This window comes from Struthio camelus, chromosome 23, assembly GCF_040807025.1.
Source record: "Struthio camelus isolate bStrCam1 chromosome 23, bStrCam1.hap1, whole genome shotgun sequence".
NCBI classification, from domain to species: domain Eukaryota; kingdom Metazoa; phylum Chordata; class Aves; order Struthioniformes; family Struthionidae; genus Struthio; species Struthio camelus.
Window position 1 is genome coordinate 6367550 of NC_090964.1, and position 16957 is coordinate 6384506.

At 47.2% G+C, this 16957-nt stretch overlaps 1 protein-coding gene across 11 annotated transcripts in view; it reads right to left on the reverse strand.

The window, feature by feature from the left end:
• The window catches only part of PHACTR4 (phosphatase and actin regulator 4), a 70316-nt gene that overhangs the window by 10674 nt on the left and 42685 nt on the right, over positions 1–16957 (reverse strand). For 9 of the 11 annotated variants that reach the window (XM_068917725.1, XM_068917723.1, XM_068917731.1 and 6 more), the window contains 4 exons: positions 5134–5310; positions 4617–4697; positions 1230–1394; positions 726–1085 (listed from right to left, as the gene is read on the reverse strand). In XM_068917725.1, the coding sequence (XP_068773826.1) occupies positions 726–1085; positions 1230–1394; positions 4617–4697; positions 5134–5310 (783 nt within the window). Of the gene's footprint in view, positions 1–725; positions 1086–1229; positions 1395–4616; positions 4698–5133; positions 5311–13615; positions 14098–14788; positions 14920–16957 lie in introns of those variants that run through there. The other 2 variants (XM_068917728.1, XM_068917721.1) reach the window with 2 other exon arrangements.

Genomic DNA, 16957 nt, shown 5'->3' on the forward strand with positions numbered 1-16957 from the left:
AACGAAACGTCTTATTTCTAAGTGGGAAGAATCAGCTCAAATTATGCTTCACTCCATTGATCCATGGGACAAGAATTAAGGAAACTTATGAGATCAATACAGCAGTACCCTGACCACCTTAAAGAAGATGCCTGAATATGAACCAGGAAAGTCTCAATTATCCCTGCTGTCTCCAGGCCTCTCTACTCTAAGTGGAAACCCTGTGGCCCAGCAACGACAGGACAGCCGTTAGGGCTGTTAGTTGCTGTTATGTGAGGGTTCCTCCCACCCTAAACCATCTGAAAGTATCAATCTCACTGACCACAGCCTGGTGAGGCAAAAATCTCAATACACCATCCTCCAACCCAGGTGAACCATGGCTGAATTCCAGCCCTCAGTGAAATATTCAAAGACATTGTCTTAAAAAGAAGAGAAACGCCTTCCCTTCTCCTTGCAGCATTCCTGTCCCTGCCGAAAGCAGCCAGGCATTCCCTCCTGTAGGTAGTTGTTGGAAATAAGCACGTTTGACAGATTGGATGGCTTATGGCAAAACACTCCCGTAATTACACTGCCCTCAGCGCATGGCTGTCCCAGCTAAACAGTGAGAGATCTTCTGCGCTTGAACTGGACAGTTTTCGTGACAGATTGTCAGACTACATCATAGGAAAAAATCTTCCCTTAAAAACGGGAGAGAATCTCACAACGACGGCTCCAGAACATCCCAGCTTCAGGAGGCAGGCACTTACCTATGACCGAGTTGCTATTTCTGTTCACAGGCTTGGGCGGAGGGATGGGAGGCTGTTTGGCAGGAGCTGTGCTGCTTGCACTCGTGGGAGCAGTAGTGTTGGCATTGGCAAGAGCAGGGGGCAGAGTCCTGGGGGCCGGGGAAGGGGCAGCTGTGGAATTGACTGTCTTTGCTGCCGCCGGGGCTGTGGTGGTGGATGCAGTTCTCGCAGTGCTGCTGGCAGGGGCAGGATCTTTCACCTGCACTTCATTTGCCTCCTGGGAAGCAGAGGGAAGTCTTTTTGGAGGAAGTAGAGGCTGTCTGGGGACATGTGAGTCCTGAAGTGGCTCTGTTTCTGCACCAGGATGGCTGCTGGATGAGCCTGCAAAGCAAAGACAGCTGAGTTTAAGAGATGGAAGGCCCAGAGAGGAGAGGGAAGAGTGAAGGGGGGAAAAAAAAAAAAGAAATCAAAGTTGGTCTTGCAAGAATATGAAGCAACAGACTGTGCAAACATCTGAATTCCTACCCTGTCTTTTCTTTGGTTCCTCAGCAGGAACAGGCTTCCCGAGGCTTAGGGGCTTTGTGGCCTCCTCTTCCTGGCTGGTCTGGTTAAAAACCCCAGGATCACCAATAGGGACCGTGTGGCCATTCTTCAGTGCAGGTGGGTTGAGCTTCTCTGGTTCTTCACCATCTGCAAGGGGATGGGAGGGGAGAGAAGCAAACAGAAAGCAGTCAGAAGGCACAAGACAGAGGAGACATGGCTGAGCAGCCTGAACTGCCATCAATCCACATCCATTTCTCTTGGGCTGCTGAAACAACTGGTCTTCAGTCTACCTCCTGCAGAGAAGAGCACAGCAACACCAACTCTAGCTTAAGCTGAGCGCTCGGTTTCTTTTTCAAGATACAGAATAGTACAGGGCAGTATCCCATCAAGTTTCTTCTTCCCCTTCAGCAGCCTCTTAATCTACCAATTACATTTTAAAACTGTAAGACTAGTAAGTCCAATGCTCCACCGCAGCCCAAAAAAGCTGTATCACAGTTAAGCAAGAAGCAGATTGCTCCAGCCACTTCCATATCCACTCACTATAAGAATATACAAATATTCTCCACCACAATACAAAATCCAATACTGGCCAAGGAGTCTACCGGCCATGCAATATGGATTTAACAGTCTTGCAATGAATTAGTGACTTTATTTTTCTTCCGTTTCTGCCCTGCATTTGGCACAAAGATCACCACCAGTCTACCCTGGGAAGAGGCACGTCCTCACTTTTTCTCACTTTTTTTTTTTTTAACCTTTATTTTGATCAGATGTAACCATACATCTACAGAATCTGTCATACTTCAGCTTAATTATTTCTGCTCTTGTAGATTCCAGTGTGAAGTTTCCCAAACTTTAAAATATAGACTTCTCTTTTCCCAAAAAGAAGTCTTTTCAGCCCTGCTTCATCATGCTTTTGAGGGCATCTAAAGCCCTAGTCACAATGAGGCAAAGCTCAACCATTCTCTACTGCCTTAATTGCCTTGACAGGACAAACTCTTGAAAGTGTTATTCCCAGAGTCACAGTTAACAGCCACTCTAACAGTGCTATGAACATTTTGGCCATTTGGTTTCAGGCTCCAAGGAGACTTCAACTGATATATCACCAGTCTGATTAAAAATCCTTAGCATTTTCATCAGCCTACCACCTCTCAGCCAAATCTAACACACAGCATCCTGGGTCTCCCAAGTGTCAGACCCTAGCACTTTTTGTTGCTCTGATTTTTGATGACTTATTTGGCTGCCTCCTTCCTCCCACTCCCTCCTCCAGGAAAGATCTTCCCTCACCTTCCCCAGCCTGGTGTTATTCAGAAATCAAAGGCAAAGATGTCACGCCGAAAGCTCCCTCTGCTTTCACTTCTGCAAAACTTGCGCTGGTTCCCAAGAGGAGATGGATGAGAGCTCCGCGTCACCTAATTAGCTGCCCTTCCCTGAAACGCAGGGAGCAAAGACAGCAACAAGAGAAATTTCCTCCCCAGCTAAGGTTGAAACTCAAGAGATGAGCTGGAGCTTTTTGTAGCAGCAGCAATTGCCTCTGGCCAGCTGAAGTCTTCAGCAAGGGAGATGGGAACAGTACTATCCAGCTCTTCCTTAGCCATTCAAACCTCACACACCCTTCTCCGGCACAGAGCTTGAGCCCAAGCAGAAAGCTCCTGCTGGCCTTCTCACTCGAAGACGACTTTACTCCAGACTTCAATTCCTGTGACCTCCTTCAAGGTCAAGACAGTCCAACACAACCTTCCTCACTTACTGCACGCCCAACACAACCTGCTTGTCACTAGCCCAGACAGCAGCAGATAGATGGCCTCCTCTCCCAACTGCACTGTGTTTGAAAGCCTCCACTATGCTTCCTTACCTCCTTCCTCACTTGTCTCAAAGTATTTCTGGCATTTTTTTTTCCTTAAGAACTTGCCTAAGAAAATTAACTGATCTTGGAAGCGCAGGTTTTAGAATTACAAGCAAATACAATAACTTACCACCACTGTCTTGTGACTGCTCAAGTGTCTTAAAATCATAGAAGCAAGGGATTAAGATAATGCGCTTTCTAATCTAACCCTCCTGACGATACTGATCGCTCCCTCATACCTTGGGTTTGCACTTTGTCCAGATTATAACCATCTTCTGGTTGCCTAAGCCAGATCAGATGACTTCAACCAGAAAATAATTCCACCTCCTAGTCACACTTCTGCTACACCCTTGTAGTTCGGAAGACTCTCCTCTGTCATCTCTAGCTGGAAGTTTGTTACACAAAGTCTTTGATCTCTCTTCCACAGTTTCATCCTGTGACTTCATACACTTTTGTACCACAGTGAATTCCTCCTTCAGCCCAGCATTTACACCCTCAGGTAACTGTAGATGGCTTTCATCACAGCGTAGCTGCAACCAACCATGTGAGACTTTTCCTCTGTTTTGCTTTCAGTGGTTTGGTCTGGAAACCACTTTTTCACCTCCACTTTTTCCCCTTCCACTTTGGCTACATTTTCTTAGAAGAACAAACCCTGGAGTTTGCCATTATGTTATGGCTGCCTCTGCAATACGTCACCGAGGTGCAATTATACACTGCTGTAAGCCAAAGACCATGCCGCCACCAAAACGGGCGGCCTGCTCTCCCACCACACTTTCCAGCTCCCTCTCCCTTGTACTAACGTTACCTAACACGCAGCCAAATCAAGCCAGACAACAAACTGAAAACTTATTTTGGCAGGGTGGACCCAACTCACCGGAGACAGCAGGGGTGACAGAAAGCAGGAGAAGACTTCTTCAACAGCAGGATGCTTTGATAAACTTACAGCAAACTGTGACCCAAATCATGAAGCAACTCTCATCTCTAACATCTGGAGAAAATTCCCCTACCCAGGCAGCTCAAACAAACAGCAACTGGTTTCTTTCTCCAAGCTTTAACACCTGAATCCCAAGGCCAGAGCCTCCCCTGCTAAGGTTAGGGTGCCATCTGAAGTGTGATCAGAACAAGCCAGAGACAGCAAGTGTGAATGTGACAAAGCAGCTCAGGAGGACAGGAGAAGGCAACTGGACTGGGACAGGTACGACAGGAACAGGACGGAAGTGACACACACAACGCCCCTTCCCTCCCCTCCGGCAGCAGGCAGGAAGAAGCGCAGACAGGCACTACGTTTTCTTAGGAACATCTTCGTAGCCGAGCAGGCTGCCTTTCTAGCCAGGTGCAAAAGCCAGACAAAGGAGCATATTAAAAAGGGCAAGACAAGCCAAGAGGAACAACGTTAGCAAAGAGCCTTTAAATCTCTCCCAAAAAAGAACAGCTGCAAGGGGAGGGGGGAAGAGAGGGAAGACGTCAGAGGCAGATAGCTACACAGAACACAGAGAGGCGGAGGATAAGTTGATTTGCAGACTCACCTTGCTCAGGGTCTTCCAACAGAACCCCTCTTTTTACCAGCTCCTCTCTTGGCTTTCGCATAGAAATCTTTCGTTCTAAAACTGATATTAAATTGAAAAAAAAAAAGGCACTCAGAAAACAGGGCAGCTAGAGGTTCAAGAACAGTTTTTAAAGGCATCTGTCCTTTGGAGAAATAAAAGCACTTCAAACTTCACTCTTTTGCAGGGATTAAGAGGAGGGAGGACGGACTGCATGTTCAGGCCTGTGCTTCATATTAGATGGGGGATCCCAGAGTAAACCCTCCCTCCCCACAGCTGCTTGGGGAGGCTCCTTCCGAGAAAGGAATGTTGCTTCTTTGAAAGTACTTCTCCAAGGCAAGGTGTTTCTGGTGAGATCGCAGGTGCCAGTCCTTCACCAGCAAAGTCACATTGGGTTCTTAGGCATTCAGGCTTGTGGCAAGCCATTCTCATTAGCCACGTGGCTAATTGCAGGTTCCCCAAATGGAGGAAGGGACTCCCGCCCAGCCCATGACTTTACCTTCCGAAGTCTCCTTAAATTTGTCGCTGCTTTTCTTTTTCCTCCACTTCCAAGGCTTGAAGATCTTGCCAAAGCTCGAAAACTTGCTTTTCCTCTTTGTAGGGGGTGTCGTGTCACCCGATTCCAGGACGTCCACCCCCATGCTGGCATCCGTCGGCGGGTGATCCACGTCTTCAGCTGCGCAGAAAAGAATACGCAAGTCACCCCTGTGTTGCAGAGGACGGCTGCCGTCTCCAGCCAGCCTGCCCCTGGCACGCTGCGAACCAGCGATGCACGTTCATGCAAAGACCGTAGCGAGACTCCATGCCTTCACGCAACCAGCCAGCGGCTCACGTTAGCTTGGGGAGACGAGAGAAGCATTTGCAACGTTAACAGTGCAAAGGGCAACTGATAAAAAAAGAGGCTGTCTAATGAAACGAGGATTAGTTCAAATTGGCAGTGTTATAGCTCTGCCTAAGGAACACAAATCACTTTGTCGCCGTTTCTCATCCTCAGTTGGAAGCAACTGTGCTAGACACAAGTAATTACACGAATACAAATACCTTCCAGACAGCCGAACGGCGGATTTCCATGACTGTCTACATACGCTGAAATTACCAGCCCCATTACAACAGCTGTATGGGCTAGAACTAAGCCTCACTGATTTTTCCCTCTATAAATAAGGCCAGCAATGCTAGCCAAGAGCAACAACTACACAGGAAAGCCACACAATACAGGCCTGCGCTCCACCTACTGTACTAGAAGTCTCTGGAGAACAACAGAAGGACACAGAGGAGGGAAGGGACACGCAGAAAAAAACGTCTGACTTGACTTCAGAGAAGCTCATAAAGAAACGATTTGTTAAGCAGAACTAGAACACAAAACATTAAGCTGCTGACTGACTGTCAATCCTCTCTGGCTTGCCTGGTGCTGTCATTTGCTGGGTATTTGATGAAACATAACGGAACACTTACAATCAGCAGAATCCAGCTGTGCCTGCAAAAAAATTAGAGAGTGCACACAACCTAAAGTGAAGTCAGCTGGTGGCCTGCTTCACGGTCTTAATTTACAGACCAAGAATCCCTTGGCATCAGCACTGTGTAAGACAGGACTACCCAAGCTCCATCACCAAACTCCATGAGAACGCTCAATACTGAGGACAGAGCACAGTCCTGCGACGTGCCAAGACGCTACGTACTTCAGGCTGAGGTGCTGCCTTGGAAATTCACTGTGCATCTTGCTTTTGAGCCTCTAGGTCGAACGTTTTGGAGTTTGCAAGCCTCCCGGGATCACAAAAGACTTTTCGGTCAGTCTCAAACAAGCCCATGTGAAGCACTGGCAGAAAAGACAATACCCCCTAGGCCACGCAGCGAGTTCAGCCAAGAATCCCATCTCCTGGGGCTAAAAGATTGAAAAAGGAGTTTTATGGAAACACCATTTTGCACATAAAACAAAAAGCTAAAAACTTATCTGTGCTATCATACCAATATCCACCGAGGGTACAGATGCAGAGGTGAAAAAGCAGATTCCCGTCAACACGGGGAAGCTCAGATTTAGGACAGGGAAAGACAAAAAAGGGAAAACCCCATTGCTGACTTTTGCAGGTGCTCTCCCCAAAAGCCTGTAGCGTCTCCCAGTGTGAGATTTCAGCCCCCAGCCTCTGTCCCCGAGGAGCCTCGGGCAAGCTGGCTGTTCTTGCACACGCTGCACAGGCAGACCCCAATTTCCCTGTCTGAGCAGAAATGAGAGGGAAGATCACTGAACAGGAGGGAAGAGAAGAGCAACAGAGATCACGTTAGCAACGCAAGGGAAGCCGGAAGACGTTTGGCAAGAGGGTCTAGATCACATGGGAGAAGTGCAGTCTTTAAGCGAAGGGGGAAGAGAAGAATCTGGCCAGGATTTAGGTTTCTAGAGAGGCTGCAGCAGCAAGGGAACGCTCTCCTACTGCTGTGCTAGCTAGTAGGGGAAAAAAAAAAAAAGGTATTTTCAAAGCAGACATTGAGGCCATTTCAGACTATCTTCAATGCACGACCCTCCCAGTTCTGCAAACTTGTTTCTCCTCTTGCTCACTGCACAGATATCACACAGTAGCAGTTTGGGGGGGGGGGTTCAATCAGCCCCCTAACAAAGCTCAGGTCACTCAGAACCCATGAAAAGTTGATGCCAGTCAACATTTATTTGAAAAAGGAAGATCATCCAGTATCTGAGCTACTACTTAAAAACCTGGCTTCCCAACAGATGTTTGGTGGAAAGTAGCATAGCCATCAGGACTAATCTGTGATTTTCTGCTGCTTTATTGTGTTATTTTCTGCTAGGAGGGGGCAGGGAGAAAAAATGGCTTTTCAAGCTCCCAGAAACCTGAGATGAATCATCTAGATGTTTAGAGGCACTTTCTTCAGAGACTAGAACATTAGCCCTGGAGTTATACATCCAATTTTAAAAAGCAGTATTCACTTTGTTCAGTAGAGCATTCCCAAAGTTTACTGGGCAAGCAACACCGCTTGCCAGGCACAAGCTGTGGACCAAATTTGGAACCCAAGTGCCACAAAACAGGCGTTTCTGAGCCTACGTTGGGTGACTCTCACCTCACCCTCCCAAAGGGCAGCAACGGCACTGAAGGTGGTTGAACCAAGCTCGTTTCATACATATCCCTTGTTTGAACTGCTCTAAGGAATGTCGCTTATGTGCTGTCTGCCACCCGAGGTTTCAGAGTGCTGCACTAAGCAAAATAAGTTATTAAAAGACAACTCAACCATCAGATCCACTGATTAATGAACGGAGACCTCCGCAAGCTGCGATTTCTCCACTTCCAATTAAGAGGGACAAGTGCAAGCACTTGCCTGCCACAGCCACCTCGGAGCAGCTTGGGAGAGAGAACAGGCACGAAAGGATGAACCGAAACTGTGAGAGACACATGATATCCCCAAACCAAGGGCAGCTAAAAGCAGGAAAGGGTTGAGAGAAGCGCAAATGCAAGTTTTGCTCCACGGGGTAGATTTTTTCTCCAGCTTCCACAGTCCAGGCCTGGCTGTCAAATCAAATACCATCTCAGGGTGGAGCAGTTCACACCAGCCACCTGAGCACCATTAACTCCAAATATCATACAGCTTACTACAAAAGCCAGGCTTCACACTAACATTCAGCAATGATATCTAATAAACTCAGCTCTTGCTCCTCTGCCATGCTACTCTGTCAGCAGCACTACTGCAACTGTTTGTAGGTTTGTGCTATGAATCAAATCTTGTCCAACATAGAAAAAAAATCTTTGATTTTTTTGAAGGGAGGGAGACAAGAGGAGGAGATAAATTCCATGTACCACTTCCTAACATAAAACCACAGTCCAAACCATTTTCACCATCCCCTTTGCTTTGGGCAGAATAAAACTCATTGTATTTTACTGAACAGGGTGAACATCCCGCTTACACCAGCCCACAAGGTGATACTGATGCCGTGAAAGCACCTTCCTCTTGCCACCTTCATACAAAACTGGATTCATTCTGTCCAGCTCTGCAGCACAGACTGCTTCCAGGAGAGTTTAATGCCCTGATCTCCTCCATGGCACTCTTCCTTTTACCATCCATAATTACCATGCAGACATAGATATTTAAAACAGTCTGTTATGAGGCAATTATAAACTACATTTACTGCTAATGAGCAGGTAGATCAGCAGCTATAGGTGTGCTTTAAAGCGATTTGTATTTTAAGTAATCTCATTGTTCAGTGATCACATCAGTAGCGCATACTCCCTCGGAAGAGGGCCTCTCCGTACAGCCCGTTTTCAGCTCAAATTTCCCTAAAGAATGGTGCAGAGGGAACATTTCCCACCCAAGCTGCCTTCATTGCCAAGGACAACTTCACAAGGTGAATCCTCCACGCCTCTCCTTGCTCTGCTCTGTAAGGTACAGGAGGTCCTTAAGCCATTTTGCAATGCAAGGCAGAAAGCCCTTCCTCGTCTGGGGCATGCACTGGGAAACTGCTGAGAAACCCTAGGGGAGTGCTCTGGGAAAGAAACAGGTAAAACAGAGGACCCAGATTTTAAAGAACCGTGAGAAGCATTAGAAAGCGGATATCCTAGCTTTGCCAAGGTCTCGACACTGACTCTCTGCTTACCTGCACGTTCCAGAGACCGACCTCACCTTCACTGCTGGCTCCCAGGCTGGACAGCCAATTTAAAGTTTATGGAAAAGGTTAAATGAGGTCACACTGGCATGGGCAAACCCAGCAGAGTCCTCATTAGAAGGTCAGAGCTTCCAAATAAGCAGGTCTGCAATGCGTCCACCCATGCCAAAGAACGACCTTGTTCAACCATTCCACAAAAGCTGCGTGGAAGCACACATTGCGGAAAAGTGCTCCATGAACAGGAAAAGCTACACAGAGCCCGTGACACCAGCGAGCCATGCTCAGCTTAACACGCTGCTCTGTAACAGAGCCCGGATTCAGGGAAAACTCCGGCGTAAAGAGTCTCCCGCGACCTGAGCACGTTTCCCTAGGCAAGGGCCAGCGTTTCGCCTCGAGGGGATGGCTTGGGCACTGCTCCTGCCGTGCCTCTGCATGCATGTCCTCTCGCACGCAGCTGGGTGATGGAAGGAGTCACTGAACATGGGCTGCCACCTCCCAGTCTCCCTACCAGAGCCTGCCACTGTTTCTCATCTTCTCGCTGCAGTGCTTCACATGCCCTGATCCTCTTCCATCAAAAGGAGCAGGTGAACTGGAGCTGTTTAAACAGCAGATCTGTGTTAACCCAAAATGTTTAGACTGCAATAGTCTAGGGAACAGTCACAAAATTGGCACAGCCAGGAGACGCAAGAAGGCAGAAAGCTTCAGCAGTGCCAAGCAGCCAGGGACGCAATTCTCCCGTCAGCACGGACCGGATCCAAAAGAGGCTGCCTGGCCAGCTGGTCTTTCAAACCCTCCCTCTACAGACTGTTACCCACATTTACGCTCAAGTCTTGCGGCTAAAACGCAGAAGGAAGAAAAGCTTTTCTCCCACTGCACCTCGTGGTAGGTGCGAACTGTTGTGCAAGAACATGGGTGGCGTTTAGCTACTGCATAATGTTTTTTTTCCAGAGAACAGAAACTCTCTCTTCAGGAGAAGCTGGATATTTGCATTTGCTCTGCGAGCTCATCACATAGTCGGCAAGCTTTTCCCAGAGCTTTTGTTGAGCTTGGTGCAGCCATTTCTGTGAAAGGTGGTAAGGCTTTCGCTTCCACCACTATGGAGAAAGTCAGTTCTCAGTGGGTGAAACAGCAGAGCCAGGATCTGTGGAGTCAATTAAAAACACCACAATTGCTCTGCACACAGGACACCATCAACAGCAAGCAGCTACCTAGCTGAACTTTAGGAAGTACCAGCCTATAAATGCAACCGTCTAATGGTCACATCATGGTCCAAGGGAGGAAAAAGCCAGCACACGAGCAAATACAGTAGACCTCAGAGATCAAGCTCCCACATAGCCTTTTGCACAGCAGCATACAATCAGCTATCAGCTTAGTCAAAGGCACAGTAGAGATTTCAGGTACAAACATGAACAAACAAAGCCTTTATTTCATTAAAGATCTTCTTTAACAGTGCCCGAGATGGCTAGACCTCTTATATAAAACATTAAAAGCAATGAAAATTAAAGCCAAACTGCATCCAGTGTAGGTCTCTACACGGCTGTAAGAAATTACTTCTGGCAAATTTTTAAGCCATTTTAACTCAGGCCACACACCATCAAAAGCCAGTATAGCTACGGAGAAGTTTGTTTTGTTGTGAACTGGCACACCATTACATAAGCAGAAAATCACTTCAAGATCCAAGTCAGAGACCCTAACAAAGCAAGACTGACGGATGTGGAGAGGAAAGGGAAAAAAAAAGTCAAGGAACTGCACCTCACACGCTGACAATTCACATTATATTCCTAAATGTCTAGGAAGGAAATTATTAATTTCCAATGTTTCTGAAGAAAAGGACACACACAATCCTTCAATCAGGATGTAGGGTCGGTCAGCCCCAGGACAGGATCGCAAACTGGAGGTAGTAGGAAAGAGACAGAGGACATGGTGTTTTCTCTGCCCGTCCTGCAGATGTTCAGAAGGTGGCGGAGCAGAGGAAGAACAGACACGCCTCGCCACTGCCTGCACTACAGCAAGGTCTTTGTCCCAGGTCATTTTGGAGATGTAGGATCTGTTAGAGTCTCCCTTCATTAACAGATATCCTTGCAGAGCAAATGAGAAAGCATCAGGATTTTGCTTTGTAACAGGGCTTGTGTAGCGTGTACATCACGAACTTCCAGGCCAGATTTGTGCTATGTGCTACAAGATTTCCAAAAATTACTAGAGCTTCGGTTTACAAGGAGCTCACTGGGCATTTCTGTCTCAAAGTCATGGCCTCAAGGCTCACATACTGACATAATTGGAGTAGTGAAACTACGCTAGAGTAAAAGACGATGTAAATGCTGAGCTGAGAGCTAAAACACACTTGAAGAAATTAGGCACTCGAATGTCAAGGCAGCAACCCCCAACACTTCTGCCTAATCACCCATATTTTCCTCAAGTTACACACGCACCTGAAGTTTTGCTATCACCCAGGCCTGGAGACGCACCGAGAGCTTTTGCTGAAAATGCTCATTATACGCCTGACTAATATTACCATACCTTCAAAAGCATGTTTTGCAGTGTAGCATGAACCTAAGGCTATAGCGAGACTGACTGCCTTGCAAAATCGAGCCTGTGTGGGATCCTCATTGGCTAACACCATGGGATTGCAACAAATACTGCCGTTGCCAAAACAGTGTTATGTCCAGGCCAGAGAATAATTCAGCTCCCTCATCTCTGGTTTTGTTGTGCCAGGCTGAGTAGCTAAGAATCCCAAAAAAAAAAAAACAACACTTTCAAGCAAGCAGCTACAACTCAAGAAGCAAACACAAAGAATCTGTTGATGGAGATGCTGTTACGGTTAAAGCATCAAAAAAGCACTTTAGGGTAAATGTTTCTAGCTTCCTATAATAGCTTTTAAAACTCCATGTGCGTTTCCTGAATGGTCCAGGGAAGACGTGAATCCTGACCTGAAAGCAACAGAAGACCATGGGCACAAAGCAGGCTCAAACAGTCCCAGCCCTCGGCTTCCTTGTCTTTTGTACATTTCTAATCACCATAATCTTCATGAGACTTGTTTACAACAGCGTCCTGCCAAAGTTAACGTAAGAACCATCTCTGCAAATTCAATTTATTCAATAGGAACCATGCATGCTGTACCATTACAGCAGACAACAGATAGCAAACGACCAGCTGCAGAAACACCAGGTCTGCTGGCCTCCAGCTGGAGGCAAAGGACAATGTCATGATACCAAGTGATCCCATCTCCCACTCCCTCGAAAATTACAAACATCTCTAGCACTTGATGAGAGAAACAGCCCAAGACTGAATAGATCTGCCTTCCAACACCTCATAAATCCAAGGAGAAGATGCTATTAATCTCTATCGACAGTACAGAGAAGACTGAAGTTTTACTTCTCCCTTCCACTCTCTTGACACCACTTATTTTTAGCAGCTCTTGAACAAAACTAGCTAGAGCACAAACTGGGGGTGGGGAAGAAAAATCACTCATTTAAGCTAAGCCTAGCAAAATACTTGGAAGGTTCAAAGTTATAAAAGTGAGAAAGAACAAAAGAGCAATCTGCACCTCGGGGAGCTCCCCATGTGCAAACGTCAAGTGTTTGATGAGAGATAGTAAGCAACTCAACCCGGACGTCTGACAGCAAGTCAGTATGAGATGCAAGGAAACAGCACCCAGCCTAAAGTCTCCTCTTCTAGTTAGCGCGCCCCGGTCCCACAGCTGGGATCAGGACCTAAGACAGTCCTGGAGAACAGGAAACGACACTGAGCAACAGTGCTCTGGAAGGAGCTCTGCTTGCAGAACTTCAAACAAGGGTTGTATTTGCTACAGCCAGCCAGTTACCTGGGGTGCATCAGCACTCTCCCTCTCCACTGATCATAGCAGCTAAAATTTACACCCAGCAGTATCTTGCAGAGCAGAGATAGAAAACAAGTAAAAAGATGCCTGCCAAGCCCTTCCTCAAACTATCATAGCTGCCCCACGAAGCTGAGGGGCATCACATACAAGGAGGCAACTCTAGGCAGCTTTAGTACAGGAAGATTGTCAAAGGCTGAATCCTAGTCCAGGCAGGTGAATTTAGCGTGGCCTGAGCGCTTAGGTAAAGCTAGCATCCCTGGAAGGAGCACACAAGATCAGCAGTTGCCCTCAAACGCAGCTCGGAGCCTGTCCGAAGATCAGCAGAACATGTTGCACAGTGACTGCATGTGACATGACTAAGAGAAAGGCAGGAAACGGAGTTCTCTCTCAGTCACTCTTCCCAGCCCAGCAGCCTCGCCGGGCACCCCAGCCCGACACAGGTTACACAAGCTGAGCGTTCCTGTCCTCTGGACTCCTCCGGTCCACCTGCAGTCCTGCCCCGCCGCAGCCCCAGGAGCTCCTCCATCGCCCTTGCCCTCCATTACTCACCCAAAGCAGCTGGACTGACCGGTCTCGAGAAGTGTGGCTGCCCCATTAGATTCTTTTCTAAGCAGCTCTCCAAGAGGGGAAGGGAAAAAAAAAAAAAAGAGTCTACCCTGACACAGTACTTTAAGTCTTCTAAAACGATAAATCCATGTCTCAGACCGGGAAAGTATCCAGAGCCTCGCGAACGAGGAGGCTGCCAAATCGCCGGCAGTAGCACGGCTGTCCGACGGTCCAGCGCAGGTCCTGCTCTCCCCGTACCCCAGGGCCAGGCACTTGATTCTCATAAATAAGCTCCCGTGCCAGCTCCCTCGGAGCAGGAATGCCTGTCATTCCAGAGCGCGGCGGCTTAGGGCCGGAGCTCAGGAAGGGGAGGAGACAGCCAGCCACGCTCCAGCCCCTTCGCTGCATAACCCAAATCATCAACACCCCTCGCATCCAGTTTAGCAAGAACGCAGAAATGCTTGGAGTGAGCAGCGAAGGAGACCTGCAGGTTTTGTCAAAAAAAAAAACAACACAGAAAACAAAAACACCCACCCACACACACCCCACAGCTTCAGGAAACTACACACAAATACATGTGGCAGTTTCACTTCCCAAACAGGATAAGGGCGTAATAGCATACCTGAGCCTGCAAAATACAGACCAAAACGGTCAAGAATGATAAAGCAAAGTATTAAGTATTGTAGGTGCTGCAGTATCCAGCAATTAAAAGGAATTTCAAAAAGAGTGTCTGTGGTGATATATACCTAGCCAGATGCATAATAAAAATAGGATTTAATAAAAAAAATATTCCCTAAAGTTACCAGGAAGAAGGTGCAGGGAGCTTGTTCTTTAATTTCAATTTAACAAACGAAAAAAAACTTTCATTTTTTATTCATGTACCCTGAAGTCATATGTTTGACGTTTAAGGTTACAAATATCCCCCTCCGTATTTGCATCGCAACAAGAAAAGTCTCCAGCATTTAAACATAGCCACTTGCATTCTTTTGTTTTTCGCCAAAACTTGTGTTACGACTTCAATGACCTACAGATCCTGTACACTACACCAGAGCAACGGGAAACTCTTCAAACATTCGGAAGTTAAGATTAACTCAGGGGACATGGAAATAATTTTGGAACATGCACAGGAATTCCCTGCAGCATCACAAGAGTGACTAAGGAGCCACCTGAACCCACCTGACATTTGGTTTTGTTCTCTCCGCTCTGGGAAGGGCTGTAGGACCAGCAGTGTCTCCAATGCACCACAATTTGCTGAAGCCCTGGAGGTCTCTGTCCATCAGGGCAGCAGCTGCGTTACTTTAGCATCCCTGAATAAGTCAGACAACCAGGCAGAGTTCAAGACTAACTCACTGCTGCAACAGTCTCAATAGTATAAAGCTTCTATTCTAGGAAACAAGAAAATCCAAGATTGTTAATTAGGGCTGGTACAGCTGGGAACAATCTACATTGCACATTAAGTCCTAGCAGGCAACCCAAATGAACATCCACTTCTACAGCGACTGCAATCGCGATTCACAACTGCACGTAGCAGCGGGAGCGAGTTTTGTGGCCGATACGCACATGAGAAAAGGGAAGAGGGGTGGTTTTGAAATCTAATAAAACCCCACCTAAAGTTGCAAGTACACCTGGAAGACATTGCCGCTCTCAGTTCCCCCACTAACATACTAGACATGCCATCAGACAGCTTGCCAAATCCACCTCTCCCCTTTGAAGTCCAGCTGTAAAGACATGGAAGGAAGCATGCCTCCTGCTGCACCTTCTCTACCTGCAGAGGTGACATGCTTCTCATTAACCCCAGCCAGTGCCATTGCCACCACTGGCCAGCGGGACAAAGGACAGCCATTGCCACCAACAGCTCCAGTTTGACTCCTTCAGCGAGTAGAGGAGCAATGGGTCAGCAGACACGTGGGGGCAGCGGAGAGGACTCTCTCCTCCCTCCCATGCGCATTCCTGAAAACGTGGCTCTTCACACCCTCCCACCACCACACGCATCTCCGCTTGTGAGAGTGGCACAGCCCGCATTGCTGCCTGGTTAGCCACAGCAGTCAGTCTTCGAAGAACTTTTGATTTTCATTGTGGGCAATTAAAGTCCTGATTCACAAGGATGCTCTACCTCATTTAAGGCTCTTTGCTTTGAAGCAAGTAAAAAGCCCTTTTAAAAAGCCACTTAAATACACAGTCATCTAGCAGAGACCCACAAAGTTCAGAGATAGAGGCTGGAAGTCTTCTCTAAGTCAGTAAATCAGTTATCCAGCTTGGAAAGGTTAAGACTGTTAAACCACAGAAGCACAAAGTGTCTGACCCTTGTTCCTGTGTTAGTATAACATGAAACATGTTAGTTTAAGTTTCATTGAAAAGAGGTTTAAACTAACGCACTTAAATTCGCAGGGGCTGCAATTCAAGAGCGTGCACAATGGCCGGTATCCAGGCTCCAGTGCTGCACAGTATCTCACTAGGCCGTGAAGAGACAATCACGCAGCAAGGTAATTTCACATTTTTCTATATCATTGGTCAGGCTTTATCACAAAGAGATCCAACAACACTATCCGGCAAAAAAACTCATATTAAAGTTTGCACCGGAGGCGTTAATATTTGCTTATTAAATGCAGCACGACAGTGTTCCAAGAGCTGCAAATTCATCTTTCAAATTGCAACTGGGTTTGGACTTCACATGATCTTTAGGAACATCAACCACAAGTCTCTTCTCTTTGGGAATGAGGGCTGGAGAGAAAACAAAAAATACCCCACCAGAACAGGGATGACTTAAAACCCCAAAACAACACTACAATGTCCTTCTTTTCAAGATAGGCTCTTGGCCAGAAAAACCTGTCAGTCCATCTTTCACTTCCATCTCTGCAAAGAAAGGGTGCAAATTCTGCACCAGTGGACACAAAGCAGAGGATGTTCCTACCTCACCGCCAGCCTGAGGCCAGAGCATAGGAGCACCCACGCTAACCGTGCTCTCAGGGTAACCCTTTTCACCCACAGGGCTTTATTTCACAGCCGGAGGAAAAAGGCAGGACAAAGTAACCTGCCCAAGTTCCATGTCAGAAGCACGTGCAGACCCCAGACCACCCGATGCTCCGGATTTCACATCTCGTCTCGTAAAGGTGTTTACCAACAGCAGCCAGGAGACAAAACCTCAACCCCCAACCAAGGCACATGCAGGATAAAGGAAAAATCCACCTTTCAATGAGGACAAGTAACAAATGCCCCAAATTCCCAGAATAATGCAGAAGGGCCATCTGAGGTAGCCTCCCAGCTGCCTAACCATCAGAAAAACATTTATAGCAGTGCCCTTACTCCCCAGGGACAGCTGAAGACCATTATGAGAGGAAGGGCTCA